This window comes from Nomascus leucogenys, chromosome 4 (assembly GCF_006542625.1).
Source record: "Nomascus leucogenys isolate Asia chromosome 4, Asia_NLE_v1, whole genome shotgun sequence".
In the NCBI taxonomy this organism is placed as follows: Eukaryota; Metazoa; Chordata; class Mammalia; order Primates; family Hylobatidae; genus Nomascus; species Nomascus leucogenys.
Genome location: NC_044384.1, coordinates 101,961,540 through 101,978,257, shown reverse-complemented (window position 1 = coordinate 101,978,257; position 16,718 = coordinate 101,961,540). Strand labels below are relative to the sequence as shown.

General features: G+C 55.9%; 1 protein-coding gene across 6 annotated transcripts in view; it reads left to right on the top strand.

Moving 5' to 3' along the window:
• Nucleotides 1-16,718, top strand: part of RNF123 (ring finger protein 123) — a 32,208-nt gene that overhangs the window by 1,861 nt on the left and 13,629 nt on the right. For 4 of the 6 annotated variants that reach the window (XR_004029758.1, XR_004029757.1, XM_003257073.3 and 1 more), the window contains exons 3-26: nt 21-105; nt 6,068-6,144; nt 6,285-6,379; nt 6,807-6,861; nt 6,974-7,059; nt 7,362-7,448; nt 7,677-7,744; nt 7,902-8,027; nt 8,389-8,503; nt 8,589-8,693; nt 9,159-9,284; nt 9,404-9,496; nt 9,568-9,641; nt 10,423-10,540; nt 10,741-10,840; nt 11,012-11,073; nt 11,262-11,333; nt 11,561-11,681; nt 12,342-12,443; nt 13,565-13,671; nt 13,899-14,097; nt 14,449-14,594; nt 14,899-14,982; nt 15,708-15,815. Coding sequence is in view for 4 of the 6 variants with exons in the window: in XM_003257073.3 (XP_003257121.1) it covers nt 21-105; nt 6,068-6,144; nt 6,285-6,379; nt 6,807-6,861; nt 6,974-7,059; nt 7,362-7,448; nt 7,677-7,744; nt 7,902-8,027; nt 8,389-8,503; nt 8,589-8,693; nt 9,159-9,284; nt 9,404-9,496; nt 9,568-9,641; nt 10,423-10,540; nt 10,741-10,840; nt 11,012-11,073; nt 11,262-11,333; nt 11,561-11,681; nt 12,342-12,443; nt 13,565-13,671; nt 13,899-14,097; nt 14,449-14,594; nt 14,899-14,982; nt 15,708-15,815 (2,411 nt within the window). In the remaining 2 variants the exon portion in view is untranslated. Of the gene's footprint in view, nt 1-20; nt 106-6,067; nt 6,145-6,284; nt 6,380-6,806; nt 6,862-6,973; nt 7,060-7,361; nt 7,449-7,676; nt 7,745-7,901; nt 8,028-8,388; nt 8,504-8,588; nt 8,694-9,158; nt 9,285-9,403; nt 9,497-9,567; nt 9,642-10,422; nt 10,541-10,740; nt 10,841-11,011; nt 11,074-11,261; nt 11,334-11,560; nt 11,682-12,341; nt 12,444-13,564; nt 13,672-13,898; nt 14,098-14,448; nt 14,595-14,898; nt 14,983-15,707; nt 15,816-16,718 lie in introns of those variants that run through there. The other 2 variants (XM_030811761.1, XM_030811762.1) reach the window with 2 other exon arrangements.

The following is a 16,718-nucleotide window of genomic DNA, read 5'->3' as shown; positions in this document are numbered from 1 at the left end:
CCTTCTGACTTGTGGCTCAGGCATTGTGCAGGAGAAGCTGCTGAATGACTACCTGAACCGCATCTTTTCCTCTTCTGACCATGCACCCCCAGCAGCCACCAGCAGGTATGGCTGGGTGGGTGGCCCCTCCTCACTCTGCTGGGCCAGACCAGAATAAGGAGGCTGCAGTGGTAGGGAAAGAGAGCCTGGGCTCTGGACAGATAGGCTTAGGCTCTGTTCTCACTGTGCTCCTGGCTGCGAGATCTCTGGCCAGAGAGTCTGCCTTCCGTACTCTGCTTCTTCCTGTCTCCAGGCAGTGCTAGTTCCTTCTGAGGGTCAGGGAGCAGAGGTCAGGGAGCGGGTGCACATTCATGCCCAGCTAGCACCTGGCACCTACTCCACACCCAGCATCTGCCCCTGCATGTACCTGCCCACACCTTGGCCCCAGCCTGGCCCCTTGTAGCTTCTGACTGACCTTGTAAAGAACAAACTCCTCCAGAGCCTTTTCTTTACATGTTTAATACTTTTAAGTGTAGTCAGTATAAAAGTTACAAGTACATTTTAGCAGAAACTTAGAGACAGAAGGCCAGGCACAGTGGTTCACACCTGTAATCCCAGCACTTTGGGAGGCCAAGGTGGGTAGATTGCTTGAGTCCAGGAGTTCAAGACCAGCCTGAGCAACATGGCGAGACCCCATCTCTACAATAAAATACAGAAATTACCTGGGCATGGTGGTGTGCACCTGTAGTCCCATCTGTTAGAGAGGCTGATGTGGGAGGATCACTTGAGCCTAGGAGGTTGAGGCTGCAGTGAGCTGGCCTCTGCATGCCACTGCACTCTAGCCTGGGTGACAGAGCAAGACCCTGTCTCTAAAAAAAGAAGGAAAAGCACCTGCTATCTTGTTATTTTAACATGACTATTCAAAGGTGATTCTTTTCTGTTTTCTTTCTTTGTGTTAACATTTTTAATTCTTAATTTTTGTGGGTATGTAGTAGGTATATATATTTATGGGGTACATGAGATACTTTGATACAGGCATGCAATGCGTAATAATCACATCATGGTATATGGGGTATCCATCCCCTCAAGCATTTATCTTTTGTGTTATAAACAATCTAGTTATACTGTTTTAGTTATTTTTAAATGTACAATTATTATTTACTATAGTCATCCTATTCTGCTACCAGATAGGTCTTATTAATTAGATTTTTTTGTACCCATTAGCCATCTCCATCTCCCCACAAGCCCTACACTACCCTTCCAAGCCTCTGGTAACCATCCAGTACTTTGCCTCTATGAGTTCAATTGTTTTAATTTTTAGCTCTCACAAATAAGTGATAATATGCAATGTTTGTCTTTTTCTGCCTGGCTTATTTCACTTAACATAATGACCTCCAGTTCCATCCATGTTGTTGCAGATTACAGGATCTCATTCTTTTTCATGGCTGAATAGTACTCCGTTGTGTATATGTACCATGTTTTCTTTATTTATTCATCTGTTGATGGACACTTAGATTGCTTCCAAATCTTGGCTATTGTGAACAGTGCTGCAACAAACATGGGAATGCAGATATCTCTTCGATATACTGATTTCCCTTCTTTCAGATATATACCCAGCAGTGGGATTGCTGGATCATATGGTAGCTCAATTTTTAGTTTAGTTTTTTTTTTCGAAAAAAAATTTTTTTTTTTGAGACAGAGTCTTGCTCTGTTGCACAGGCTGGAGTGCAGGGGCGCAATCTCGGCTCACTGCAAGCTCCGCCTCCCAGGTTCACGCCATTCTCCTGCCTCAGCCTCCCAAGCTGGGACTACAGGCTCCCGCCACCACGCCCGGCTCATTTTTTCTATTTTTAGTAGAGACAGGGTTTCACCGTGTTAGCCAGGATGGTCTTGATCTCCTGAGTTCGTGATCTGCCCGTCTCGGCCTCCCAAAGTGCTGGGATTACAGGCAGGAGCAACTGCGCCTGGCCTTTTTTTTTTTTTTTTTTTTTTTTTTGAGATGGAGTTTTGCTCTTGTTGCCCAGGCCGGAGTGCAGTGGCATGATCTCGGCTCACTGCAACCTCTGCCTCCCGAGTTCTAGCAATTCTCCTGCCTCAGCCTCCCAGGTAGCTGGGATTACAGGCACACACCATCACGCCTGGTTAATTTTGGTATTTTTAGTAGAGATGGGGTTTCGCCATGTTGGCCAGGCTGGTCTCGAACTCCTAGCCTCAGGTGATCCTCCCACCTCGACGTCCAAAAGTGCTGAGATTACAGGCATGAGCCACCACACCTGGCCAATTTTTAGTTTTTTGAGGAACCTTCAAACTGTTCTCAATAGTGATTGCACTATTATAATTTACGTTCCCGCTAACAGCGTACAGGGGTTCCCTTGTTCCACAACCTTGCCAGCATTTGTTATTGCCTGTCTTTTGGATAAAAGCCATTTTAACTGGGGCGAGGTGATATGTCATTGTAGTTTTGATTTGCATTTCTCTGATGACCAGTGACATTGAATACCTTTCCATATGCCTGTTTGCCATTCGTATGTCTTCTTTTGAGAAATGTCTGTTCGTATCTTTTGCCCATCTTTTGATGGAATTATTAGTTTTTTTCCTATAGAGTTGTTTGCGTTCTTTATATATCCTGATTATTAATCCCTTGTGAGATGGGTAGTTTACAAATATTTTCTCCCATTTATGGGCTGTCTCTTCACTTTGTTGATCGTTTACTTTGCTATGCAGAAGCTTTTTAACTTCATGTCTGTTTTCTTATATGTAGTTCAGATTATGCTGTATAGAAAACTTTAAGAAAAATTGTCAGGCTGGGCGCGGTGGCTCACGCTTGTAATCCCAGCACTTTGGGAGGCCGAGGCGGGTGGATCACGAGGTCAGGAGATCGAGGCCACGGTGAAACCCCGTCTCTACTAAAAAAAAAATACAAAAAATTAGCTGGGCGTGGTGGCGGGCACCTGTAGTCCCAGCTACTCGGAGAGGCTGAGGCAGGAGAATGGCGTGAACCCAGGAGGTGGAGCTTGCAGTGAGCCGAGATCGCGCCACTGCACTCCAGCCTGGGTGACAGAGCGAGACTCCGTCTCAAAAAAAAAAAAAAAAATTGTCACCTTCAGTTCTTTTCTTAAAACATTTTTATTGAGCTATGATTAATATACAATAAACTACACATATTTAAAGTATACAGTTTGATAAGTGTTAACATATATATAAAACCCATGAAACCATCACTACCATCAAGGTAATGGACATGTCCCTCACTTCCAAAAGTTTATAGAAGTTTGCATCCTATTTTTATCATCAAATATTATCCCGTGAGTATTTTTCCACATTATCAATTTATCTTACTGAGCATCTTTAGGGCCAGGGGGTCTGCTGTGGCTCATACAAGTGCCCTAGTTTGGAAGGACTTTTGCTTTTGTAAACAATGCTGTGAGGATGCCCAGGGCTGGAGTCGTGTGGCTAGAGTGTTTGAACTGCAGTCACTTTTAAGACTGTTGCCAGATTACTTCTTCAAAGGATCAAGTAGGTTCTCCCTCCCTGCAGTGAGGCACGGGCGTCCCTGTCTCTCACCCCCTCATCAGCCTTAGCTGTTCTGTCTTTTATGACTTCTGCTCTTTAGGCAGGTCCAAAAGGCAGCATCATTACCTGTTCTATTTAAGCAACTGTGGTGGTCAGAAAGTTCCTGCTTGCAGAGAGTTCCTGCCCACCCCCACCCCATACTCAGTCCTGGCCTGTTCCCAGAGCCATCTGATCCCTACCTCATGTGATACCAGAGATGGTCCTGCCGCTGCTCCTGCTGCTGTGGCCGCCAGGAGAGACAGCAGGTGGTAGGGCCATCAGTCAGTGGTTGTGGGGATTCAGGGCTCTGAACTGGGACTTAGGAGATCCAAAAAGGTCAGGGAAGTTGCTGGTCTTGGCCAAATGGGCAGTGCTGTAGGCACTCAGTGGTGGCTGTCTCAGGCTGACTGCCCACAGATATGTGCAGTCTGCTCTCAGGATCAGGCACACGACTTTTGGGGTCAGGTACAAGAGTAGCCATTCCAAGTGTGGGCTTGTTAAGAACTGTTTTCTTTTGAGACAGGGTCTCGCTATGTCACAGTCATAGCTCACTGTAACCTCAAAGTCCCAGGCTCAAGGAATCCTCCCACCTCAGCCTCCCACATAGCTGGGACCACAAGCATAGGCCACAGCACCCAGCTAATTTTTTTTTTTTTTTTTAAGAGACAGGGTCTTACTGTGTCACCCAGGCTGGTCTCAAACCCCTGGGCTCAAGTGATTCTCCCACCTCAGCCTCCCAAAGTGCTGAGACTACAGGTGTGAGCCACCATGCTTGGCCTGTAACTGCTTTTGAGGAAGGCTCCTTTATCCTTGGGCCCACTGGGGTATTCAGAGATGGGGTTGGTTTTAGCCTTCTATGCTACTAGCTGAGCACCCCAACTGCATAGCCACCACCTGGCCTTGGCCTGGGACAGAGCAGCAGTGGGGAGGGGCCTTTGTGCATCTCTGCTCCTACAGCTCAGGGCTGGGAATGGCTTACACTGGGGGAATATGTGATCCCTGAGCTTGGGTAGTGGCTACCTTGTCAGGATGCTTTGTTCCACCTTCGTCCCCTTCCAGAGCCTTCTGTCTGTGTGGATGAGTAGGGTAGGAACTGGCATTAAAGGTAGAAGAGCAGGTGGTGGCAGCCTGTGGGCAGCCAGGTGTGTAATGGGCCTCTGTTCTGCCTGAGTCCTGCTGGTTACCACCACCTCACTCCCTGCTATTCTTAGCAGCTGAGCTCAGGACAGCACTGACTGGCATTAGATAGTACCCTTTTCCCTCTAGGCCTGTGTGTTGAGAGGATGAGGGGGCCACCCAGACAGATTTTTCCCAACTTCTCTGGCTCGGGGTATGTGGGCCATGTGGCTCTGCTGACCATTTATGGACTGGCGGGTACAGGACAGAGCCATCCAGCAGCTCAGAGGGCTGAGCCTTTCATACTTCCAGGCCATGTCCCATTCAACACAGACTCCCCTGGCTGGGTGGTGACGAGACTGGAATCTGCCCCAAAGGAACCACGGGTCTAGGGGCAAGGGCTGGACTAGGTGGCCTTGGTACTGACCACTTTGGGAACCAGCATTTCTCCCAGCCTTCTTCTTCCAGACATCATCAACACAGCCACCTTTGAGAGCAGACAGGTTATGTGCTATGCAGACAGCACTTGTTATTCCCTGGGCTCTTCACAGCATCTCTAACATAAGTCATTATTCTGTTTTTACAGACGAAGGAATTAAGACTTAGAGAGGGCTACTTTTTTTTTTTTTTTTTTTTTTGAGACGGAGTCTTGCTCTGTCACCCAGACTAGAGTGCAGTGGCATGATCATGGCTCACTGCAACCTCCGCCTCCCAGGTTCAAGCAATTCTCCTGCCTCCGCCTCCCAAGTAGCTGGTATTACAGGCACATGCCACCACGCCTGGCTACTTTTTGTATTTTTAGTAGAGTCGCGATTTCACCATGTTGGCCAGGCTGGTCTTGAACTGCTGACCTCGTGATCTGCCCGCCTCAGCCTCCCAAAATGCTGGGATTACAGGCATAAGCCACCGCACGCGGCCACATACTTTTTTTTTTTTTTTGAGACAGAGTCTTACTCTTGTTGCCTGGGCTGAAGTACAATGACACGATCTCGGCTTACTACAACCTCTGCCCCACCAAGGTTCAAGCGATTCTCCTGCCTCTGCCTCCCAAGTAGCTGGGATTATATGCATGTGCCACCACACCCAGCTAATTTTTGTATTTTTAATAGGGATGGGGTTTCACCATGTGGCCAGGCTGGTCTCGAACTCCTGGCCTCAGGTGATCTGCCCGCCTCAGCCTCCCAAAGTGCTGGGATTACAGGCATGGGCCACCGCACCCGGCCTGGACTGGTTATACTTTTGAGTTTAGTGGAGAATTCAGCCTTCTGACCTCCTGCATGCCAGAGTCTAGGACTAGGCACAGCCCTTTTTCTGGAGTCTAGGCAGCCACCCTGTGAGCTCGGGGGAAAGGATGGGATTTAGTGTCATCTGGCTGATTTCAAAGACTTGTGGACCCCTGGCAGCCTCTCACTCTCCCCAGGAAACCCCTGAACTTCCAGAATCTGCCAGAACATTTGGACCAGTTGCTACAGGTGGACAATGAGGAGGAAAGCCAGGGTATGTGGCCGCCTCTGGAGTGGGTTTGGGAGGTGCAGAGCTGGGACCTAGGGAGCCTGGAGACGTCTGGTGAGCTCAGGACACCCTATGCATCCTGTCAAACGCTCCACCCTGCCTGACCCCACCTCTCCTCTTTTCAGGACAGGTTGAAGGGCGGCTTGGCCCATCCACTGTGGTCCTGGACCACACAGGTGGCTTTGAGGGGCTTCTCTTGGTGGATGATGACCTGCTGGAGGTGAGTGAGGGTGAGGTGTGGGGACCCAGGTCCAGCCCTTTCTGACACAGCCCCAGGCTCCTCCTGATGTGGCCCTAGTCTCTCTACTCATCTGATGGGGCTGCAGCCAAAACTGGCCCTGATGTGGCCCCAGACCATTGTGTTCTCAGTCCTCAAACTCTCCCACTAAAGCCCTGAAACAGTCTTGATGTGGCCTCAGCCCCCAGCCCTTCCCAGCACAGCCCTGAGTTCCTCTCTCATCCTGCCCTGGCCCAGGATCCTTCCTGATACAAGCCTACCCCCTCCCACGGTCCTCAGGTACAGTGCAGTGTTGGCCACCACAGGCAAATACCACTAGGGCTGGCTCAGTTGGGGATGGGGTCTTTTTCCCTTGGGGAGATGCTCTGTGTGCCTGGGAGCAAGCCCACCACCCCTCTTCTTCACCCAGGTGATTGGACACAGCAACTTTGGCACCATCCGCTCTACCACATGCGTGTACAAAGGTGAGACCTTACCCTGCTGTGGCCTAGGTAGTTGGGAGAACGTTTAAGGGCGCAGGCATGAGGCAAGAGGCAGTCTTTGTCCACCTCGTGGCCCTAACTCAGCTCTTTCCAGGGAAATGGGTCTACGAGGTCCTCATCTCCTCCCAGGGGCTCATGCAGATCGGCTGGTGCACCATCAGCTGCCGCTTCAACCAGGAGGTACACGTTAGGGAGGGGACCCCTCCCTGGGCCCAGGGAAAGCTTCTCCTGCCACAGGCCTCATCAGGTCTCTGGATCCCCTCAGAACTGCCCAGGACCGTAACTAACCTGGACTGCCCTCTGGAGAAGAAACGTGTCCCACCCAATCCCAGGCACCCCAGCTCAGAGAATACTCCTTACTCTTTCCCTCAGATCATATGTTCCCTTCTGTAGAGCCATATGCGTCCAAGGCTGGTGATTGGTGGGCTCTGGCCCAGCCCCTGCCTGCCTCACCAGGGACCTCATAGGCATTTCCTCCCTAGGAGGGGGTTGGAGATACACACAACTCCTATGCCTATGATGGCAACCGCGTGCGCAAGTGGAACGTGACCACGACGAATTATGGCAAGGTGAGAGCCAAGCCCCTGTGGGTCATCCACCCCATGACTGTCACTACAGCTTATTTGGAGCTGCTGGGCAGCCATAAGGGACTATAGGGCACCAGGGAAGGGTCAGGGACCCAGGACCTTTGTCCTTGTGGCTAGTCTCCCTTGGTTGGTTCTGGAAATGCAGCTGGGGTTCAGAGCCAGCAGGCTGCTGGGCTTCTGTGCATCTGGTGAGGCCTCCTCTCATGGCAGGCGTGGGCAGCGGGGGACATCGTGAGCTGCCTGATTGACCTGGATGATGGCACTCTGTCCTTCTGCCTGTGAGTTTCCTATCTCTATGCACAGGCCTGGCCCCTGGGGGCTTCCCAGACTGCCCCCAGTTTCCTGGGCCCTGTAAGGGGCCAGGCTGAGTTTGATAGCCTGAGGGTGGGCAACCACATGCTTAGCGCTGGCTCACAGACCCACCCTTCTCCCCAGGAACGGTGTATCACTGGGCACTGCCTTTGAGAACCTGTCCAGGGGCCTGGGCATGGCCTACTTCCCAGCCATCAGCCTCTCTTTCAAGGAGTCCGTGGCCTTCAACTTTGGCAGCCGTCCTCTGCGATATCATTTTGTGAAGATGGCTGTGGGCTGCTCAGAAGCTCTTGGGGAAGCTGGGATGAGGGGCTCCCTACCCCAGGGGTGTCATGGGCTGGTGGCAGGCCCTGGCTGCTGCAGAGTTAGTGGAGGGCCATGCAGGGTGTCAAAGACAACTTTCCTTGCAGCAGCCTGGTTGGTTGGGTGCCCTTGTCTCCATTGAACAGATGAGGAATGTGAAGCATCCTCCCTAGGGAGAATAAGTGGGCAAGTTGTGATGCAAACCAGCCCTGCCTTAGAGCCCAGGCCCCTGGCGGGGGGTGGGCAGTGGAGAGGGAGTGGGCATGTCTGAGCCACAGATAAGGCGTTGCTGGCTTAACTCTGGTACCTACCCAGTGGCGGGCTACCGGCCCCTGCAGGACCCACCGAGTGCTGACCTGGTGCGGGCACAGAGGTTGCTGGGCTGCTTCCGGGCAGTGCTGAGTGTGGAGCTGGACCCTGTGGTGAGCTGGGGTCTGGGCCAGGCGGGGTGGGGGGCTTCCACAGCCTCCTGCCCCTCACACTTCTCCCTCCTCCCCCTCCACACAGGAGGGGCGGCTGTTGGACAAGGAGAGCTCCAAGTGGCGGTTGCGGGGCCAGCCCACCGTCCTCCTCACACTGGCCCACATCTTCCATCACTTTGCACCGCTTCTGGTGAGCGGCATTGGGAGGGGCATGGGAGGGGAGGAGACAGGCCATGCTAGACACGCCCATGGTAGATGTGCCCTCACTAGGGGCTGCGGTGCTGAGGCGCCTGAAGTCCTGTAGCATCACCTGGCGGGGGCCCCATGTGACCAGGGCCCTCAGACCTCAAAGTCAGTCCCCCAGAGAAACAGGGACATTGCAAACCAAGGGCATCAGGGGATGTCCTGGAAAGGAGACTGAAGGATAATAACATCCCAGGCCAAGGAAACTGTGTGTGCCAAGCCTTAGAGGAGCCACAGGGCAATGTCCTTCTTGTCCCTCAGTCAGACCCCGGAAGGGGTCATCTATGTTTGGTGTTGCTCGAGTGGCTCAAGGCTCTGTGCCTGAGGCTTGTGCCTCGGCCATGTGCCAGGGCAGGGGTGCCTTGACCAGAGTGGAAGGCCACCACCTCACCAGTGCCTGGCCTTGGTGCAGCGCAAGGTGTACCTGGTGGAGGCTGTGCTCATGAGCTTCCTGCTGGGCATCGTGGAGAAGGGCACACCCGCACAGGCACAGTCCGTGGTGCACCAGGTCCTGGACCTCTTGTGGCTCTTCATGGAGGTGAGGCTTCTGACCTCAGGCCTCAGGCCTGGCTGTCAGTCTTCACTGGGGTCGGGAAGATACGGGGAGAATCTTGGAAAAGGCCCCAGTCATGGCTGCCTTGGCATTTCTTCCCCCAGGACTACGAGGTACAAGATTGCCTCAAGCAGTTGATGATGTCTCTGCTTCGGCTGTACCGGTTCTCACCCATCGTCCCAGATCTGGGCCTACAGGTGGGAGCCCCTGCCCCTGCCCTGAGCCCCCTGGGACTCGCCTGTCCACTCTGAACGCCCCCTCTCCACAGATCCATTACCTGCGGCTCACTATCGCCATCCTGAGGCATGAGAAGTCTCGCAAGTTTCTGCTTAGCAACGTCCTGTATCCTTTCCTTGCTGCCAGGCAGGCCAGACATGGGGTGCCCTCTGGACTCAGCAGAGGCCAGGAAGGGGAGTGTCATCAGGCCAGGGGTCCCCTGGGAGCATCAGGAGGACCAGAGCTACCCAACATGTGGCACTTTCTCTACAGAGCAAGGACGAGAGAGCAAAGGACTGAGCCTGGCCAGCCAGCCTAGCCAGGGGGTTCTGAATGACTACAGACTCTGGCTATGCGGAGGTGTGGGAGGGGCCACAGGGCCTGCCCTCTTTGGCCACAGCCCAGCACTTTTGTTCATGTTCCACAATGGGGATTCCTGCAAGATCTTTAAGGAGGCAGCTCTTCCTGCTTCCCAGAATTGTTGAGAACTGCATGAGTGAGTGAGCATAGCTTTGAGCCCCTGGCTGGGAAGCCTCAGCTCATAGCCGTTTTCTTGGTCTGGGGTCTTCCAGCCTCCAAGAGGCAGACACAAAGCTGGGAGACACAGAGGTCAGAGTTGGGGCCTGAGAAAAGGCCACCAGGCCCTCTCTGCAGCTTGTCCCACAGTCATCTGTTCCTGTGACAAGCCCTTATCGTGCACCTGCTGGGTACTGGAGCTGGTGGGCTTAACGACCACAGCTTTTTGTCAGGGAGCATGCCCTGGGGGTCAGACACATAGCAGCAACATGCCCCTGTGGTGGTGGGAGAGCTGTGGTAGGCACATCCAGGGATGGGCTCCCGGGGAAGGACTCTTGAGGGTGTGCGGAGTGCCCTTTGGCAAGCAGAGCCCTGCCTTGACACCCACCAGCTTCGACGTCCTCCGCTCTGTCGTCTTCTTTTACATCAAGAGCCCCCTGCGTGTGGAGGAGGCCGGCCTGCAAGAGCTCATTCCCACCACCTGGTGGCCCCACCGCTCCAGTAGGGAGGTGAGTGTACCCCAAGTGGGATGGGCAGAGGTCATGGCAAGGGCTGGCCTGGGCATCTGGCCACCTGGCATCTAGCATGAGGCCTTTGCATTGGCCCTGGTCCCTGGAGCCCTGGGGATGGAGTGTGGGTGTTCTGAGTGAAGGAGGCCTGGCTAGGTCCTGGGTGACCCTGCTGTATTCCACCTGCTACCCCTGCCTAGGGCAAAGAGAGCACAGAGATGAAGGAGGAGACTGCAGAGGAGCGGCTGCGGCGGCGAGCCTACGAACGGGGCTGCCAGCGGCTCAGGAAGTGCATCGAAGGTCGGCCCGCCTTGGGCACGGGGTAGGGTGGGAGGTGTGTGTATGCACGTGAGGGTGCTTGGAGGTGCCCATGTCTAGGTGGGACTCAGGGAACCCTGGTGGTGGAGCCCTGGCCCAAACCTGCCCCCATCCCCCGGAGCCTGAGGGCCATGTTCCTCACCTCACCTCCAGTGGTAGAAGAACTACAGGTCCAGATCCTGAAGCTGCTGCTGGACAATAAAGATGACAATGGGGTGAGTGACTCCCAGAGCCCTGGGTGGGGCCCTGTGGGGAGGGATGCTGCACTGGGCCTTAAGAGCCAGAGGGTGGGGACTGGCTTTGGTTCCCGTGGCAGGGGCTGGGGGAAGGTGCAGCACTGAGCTAGCCCGGTCTGGGCCTGCATTCTCAGCTCAGCACAGCCTCACTTTTCCCTCCCTCAAAGGGTGAAGCTTCTAGGTACATCTTCCTGACCAAGTTTCGCAAGTTTCTGCAGGAGAACGCCAGTGGCCGGGGGGTAGGTGTCCTCCAGGCCAGCCCACTGTGGACCCCCATCTGCACTACACAGGCCACGCCTTCAGCACCTGGTGCCTCTCGGACTGCCTTGTCCCTGCCTAGGCCCAAGCTTTTCTCTGCTGCTTTTCCCTCCCTGCTCAACCCTCGACCCTCGGGCAGGGCCTTGGATGAGGAATGGGCAAGGCACTGGGCTGGTACCAATGCATGTTTCATGCCTGGTGCCCACAGAACATGCCCATGCTCTGCCCCCCTGAGTACATGGTCTGCTTCTTACACCGGCTGATCTCTGCCCTGCGCTACTATTGGGATGAATACAAGGCTTCCAATCCCCATGCTTCCTTCAGTGAGGGTGAGTTACACTGGGGCCCCAGGTCAGTGAGGCTGGACAGAGCCAGGAGTAGGGCAGCCCCTAATGTTAGTGCAGAGTGCTGACCTGAGGTTGTGGGCTGTGGGGAGCTGTCCCCAGCATCCTGCCTGGTTGAGTCCTACCCAGCCACAGGCGGCTTCTCCACTGGGGCAGCAGGAGCCCTGCACCCCAGGCCTGCCGATCCTGTATTTGCTCTGATTGTCCCATGGGCTCCTACCGTTGTGGGCTCTTTTCTTCCGTCCTTGCCCACCATTTCTCTGTGCGTCCTTTATAGGGCTGCCTTGGGTGGGTGCTGCGGGGCCTTGTGTTCGAGTCCCCAAGGGTCAATGGGAGCCTTACCTGCCCTGGATTGGGGGATATCCCACAGGACTGGGGCTGGGCCTCTCTGCTTCTCCTGAGTGAACGGCTGCCATGAGTACCCCCATCACCCCAAATTATGCAGCTGCTGGCTCTGACCTGAAATGGCAGGGGTGGAGAGGAGGTAGGGGAGGTCTGGGCTCCGGTTCCTCTGTCTGCCTGGATGGGTGAGTGGCCAAGGCCAGAATTCCCAGGCTGTGCTAGGCCAGATTGGAGGGGAGGGCTGTGGGGAGGGTCTTCCTGCTGGGCCCTGACCACTGGCCTAGCCTCCTCAACTCCTCGCAGAGGCCTACATCCCGCCCCAGGTCTTCTACAATGGCAAGGTGGACTACTTTGACCTGCAGCGCCTGGGGGGCCTCCTCTCGCACCTGCGGAAGACCCTCAAAGGTGTGTTCAGGCCTGTGGGCCAGGAGCAGTTCTGGGGCCAGGTGGGGGACTGTCCCTGAGCCTGCTCTGCTGTGGATGCTGAGCCATCCTATGGCCACCAGAGGGTGCCCAAGTCTCTCCACCCACTCAGGCAGGGAGATACTGATCCGCCTGCCCTGCATCTGGGCAGCTTCTCTTTCCCTCCAGCACCCACGCCATAGGGGTCGGGCGTGCCTGGCAGGGGACCAGGGATCTTGGTGAGGTGTGGATGGGGCGTGCAGGTGCTGCCGGAGCTGCCTTCAGGGATGAGCACAAGCTGCTCCGGTGCAGGGCTGAGGGCACAGCAAGAGCAAGGCCCTGAGCCGGGCATGAGGGTGGGTCTATGCTGTCAGAACCTCTCTCTGGCTGCCACAGTGTGTACGCCGGAGTGCAGGGGCTGAGAGACAGGGAGGCCAGGTGTCCCCACACAGGAGATAAGGGCCTGCCCAGGTAGGTAGGGGAGGGCACAGGTGGAGGAGAGGAGTCAGGATGACCCCAGGCTTCCTGCCAGAGGTTGTGTGGATGGGGCGCCATCAGGAAGAGGGGCTGCAGGAGGTGGTGGAGATGAGAAATTCTGTGTTGGACACAGCGCGTTTAGCGGGGAGCAAGGCCTGGGCTGGAGGCAGCGAAGGCGAGGTCAGTTGTCAGCATGGAGGTGCGGATGAGCCTGGGATGAGGCTTGGCTCCCACTGGGAGTGCCAGAATGAAGCAGTCCTGGCATCTCCTTTTGTTTATGGAGTAGTCAGAGAGTGGGGGAGGCCCTGGAGAGCAGGAGGTCCTGGGAAATAAAGCCAGGGACCGGCAGGAAGGGCATGATGGGCTTACATCTATGTAGAATAAAGAAAGTCAATTTGAAAATAAATGAAAAAGAAGGGTGCGATGGGGAAGGCCTCCTGCTACTGAGTGGCGGCTAGATGGGGCCCTTGAGATGCAAAGTAAGGGCTGGGTGGAGGAGGCGGAGGGGCGAGGGGCAGATACGGTGCTAAACTGGGCTCTGCAAGGCCTCCTGCCCAGCGTGCTGGGCTCTCTCACCATCCTGGGCACTTCCACTGTGGCCCCTTGTGCCACCACTGGCCTGAGAACCCTCCTGCTCTTCCTCCCAGATGACCTTGCTTCCAAAGCCAATGTTGTGATCGACCCACTGGAGCTCCAGTCAACCACCATGGATGATCTAGACGAGGATGAGGAGCCAGCCCCAGCTATGGCCCAGGTGCCGCAGTGGGGACAGGCGGTGGGATTTGTGTTGGGCTTTTCCTGTATCTTATGGGCAGGGGTCTCATCCAGGGCCACCTCCCGCTGCATGCAGGCAAGGGGTTTCTCACCGGGCTGGTCCCTCGCTGTGGATGGAGGCATGGACCCTCCCTCAGGGTTCTCCAGCCCCGTGGGCCAGGGGAACCCTGAGCCAGCCCTGGTCCTGGCCTCCTTTCTTCACTGCAGCGCCCCATGCAGGCCCTGGCTGTCGGGGGGCCACTGCCCCTGCCCCGGCCCGGCTGGCTCAGTTCTCCAACTTTGGGCCGAGCCAACCGCTTCCTCAGCACAGCGGCTGTGAGCCTCATGACCCCACGGCGGCCTCTGAGCACCTCAGAGAAAGTGAAGGTCCGCACGCTGAGCGTGGAGCAGAGGACACGTGAGGATAGTAGGTGCTCGGTGGGGTCAGGCAGGTCCCCGAAGGACGCTTCCGTAGTGTACAGTCCCCGCCCCAGGCAAAGCCAAAATACACCCCATGCCCTCCCAGCCCTGTGGCCTGGCAGCGTCCCAGGAGTGCAGGAAGCACACTCCGAGGGCAGGAGATCAATGCCACAGAAATAGGTCCTGGCACCGCAGGCCTTGCCCTGCACCCCACCCCCACCCCCATGCCCCCATGGGCTCCCCGCAGGTCCCTCCTTGGGCACAGGAATGGGAGGGCTGCTTTCCTCTCCTGCCGTGAGGCAGGCTCAGGAGAGCCGGGATGGCCCTACCCTTGACCCTGCCCTCCCCGACTCCCCAGTTGAAGGCAGCCACTGGAATGAGGGCTTGCTGCTGGGGCGGCCCCCCGAGGAGCCTGAGCAGCCCCTCACCGAGAACTCGCTGCTGGAAGTCCTGGATGGGGCGGTCATGATGTACAACCTCAGCGTACACCAGCAGCTGGGCAAGGTCGTGCACTCTTGGACCCCACGTTGGGTGGCGGGTGTTGTGCGTGTTTGGTTGCGTGTGTGCATGCCTGTGTGCACATGGGCCCGCAGGGCTGTCTGTTCAAGACCGTGCATGGGAGCACATGCCTCAGTGAGGCTGGTTTCTGCTCCTGCTGCCTCAGTCTGACCTGCTGACTGTTGTGGGAATGGGACTGCCCTGGGCCTAAGGTTGGGACCTTGGCAGGGCTGGGGTCCAGACTGGGTCTGAAGAAGCCTGGATGAAGTGCCCAAGGGGCACTCCGGACATGTGGTCCCATGCTGTGTAGATGGTGGGTGTCTCCGATGATGTCAATGAATACGCTATGGCTCTGAGGGACACAGAGGACAAGCTCCGCCGGTGCCCCAAGCGGGTAAGGCCCACATAGTCTTGGTGGGGGGCAGCTTGCTTACTCGTACAGGTAACCACAGATGAAGTCTGGTTCTGGGGGCTGCCCTGGCAGTTCTCATCCCTGCCCTAGCCCTGGCCATAGCACGCCAGTGAGAGTGGGGCTGGCAGCAAGGCCTGGCACCCATCACCAGTGTGGCCTGTGCCTAGGTGCCCCCCACCCTCTGGGCCCAATAAGTGCTGAAGCATACCCACTCTCCTCATCAATTATGCATTGACCCTGAGTGCTTCCTCGGCCACTTGCAGAGTCAGCACGAAGTAGGGCCTGGCTCCGCTGCACCCTCCAGAGCCCTCTGCTGTAGCTGCCCTGGCCTAGGAAGGTGGGGCCCAGTGTGTCCAGGCTGAGCTTCCCTGGCAGCCCCCACCCACCCCCACCTGTCAACAGATCCCTGGGCCTGGCAGCTGGGGGAGCAGTGGTTCTGGCATCAGATCCCTGGGTGCTCTGGCCAGCGGCTCACAGACCCTCAGCTGGGCCTCACTTCCATGTCATGAGGGGACCACCATGGCCCTGTTCTGAGGCTGGCTCAGGGTCACCAGAGGGTCAGTGGCAGAAGAAGGTTTTGAAAAATGGAGCCCAATCCCTTGCCTGCTCCAGGCACTAGAGGGCCCTTCCTAGGCTGCCTGCAGGGTCAGGGTGGACCTGGGTATGGGGCCATGTCTTGATTGTCCTCCTTTCCCCTTGGGTGGCAGAGGAAGGACATCCTTGCAGAGTTGACCAAGAGCCAGAAGGTTTTCTCAGAAAAGCTGGACCACCTGAGCCGCCGTCTTGCCTGGGTCCACGCCACTGTCTACTCCCAGGTGAGCCGGTATTGCAGCTGCCCCTTCCCGACCTCACTGTCTGGTCACGGGTCTGGCAAGGTTGTGCCAGGGCCCTTGATGCCCCCACCCTCTTGGGCCTCTGGCACATACATGTCCCTTCCCACCCTTCAGACTCCATCACCCCATGCCATGTCCCCTGTACCCCTCATGCCCTGTGGACTGAGGAAGCGCAGTTTCTGGACCTCCAGTACACCTCATAGACCTGTCGTTCGAGGAACAAACTCTGTCTGTCTGCCTCCCCTGCTCCCACCCCCTCCCAGTTTTTTGGCCCCCATCCTTCTCTCCCAGTGCATCAGGGGCTCTGCAGTCTTTCGTGGAGGCACACCCCACCCTCTGTGTCTGCCTCTGTCTGACTCATTACCACCCGAGGCCACTGGCTTGTTCCCCACTCACTCACTCATTCACTTGCTCATTCATTCAATAACATGCACCCAAAACCTGGTGTGTGCCAGGTGCTGTCCTGGACACCAGGGACACACACACATTAATAAGTCAGAAAGACGAGCCTCTGCCCTCTCAAGGCACTCAGCCTGGTCAGATACATGGATGGACAGACGGATGGATGGGGCACTCCTGCTGTGACTGAAGTTTCACCCCCTGGCCTCAGACCCTCTGGACTTGTTTCCTCTCCCTGCCCCTCCTGGCATCTCTTCCCCAACCAGTGAGTGCCCTGAGAGTCTCTTCAGGTGCCCAGGTCAGGGTATCTGCTGTCTTCTTGGGCATGCCTCTGCATGACTGGGTGATCGAGGCCTTTGGTGTCCCCATTTCTTTTTTTTTTTTTTTTTTTGGGACAGAGTCTCGCTCTGTCGCCCAGGCTGGAATGCAGCGGCGCAATCTCTGCTCACTGCAAGCTCCGCCTCCCGGGTTCACGCCATTGTCCTG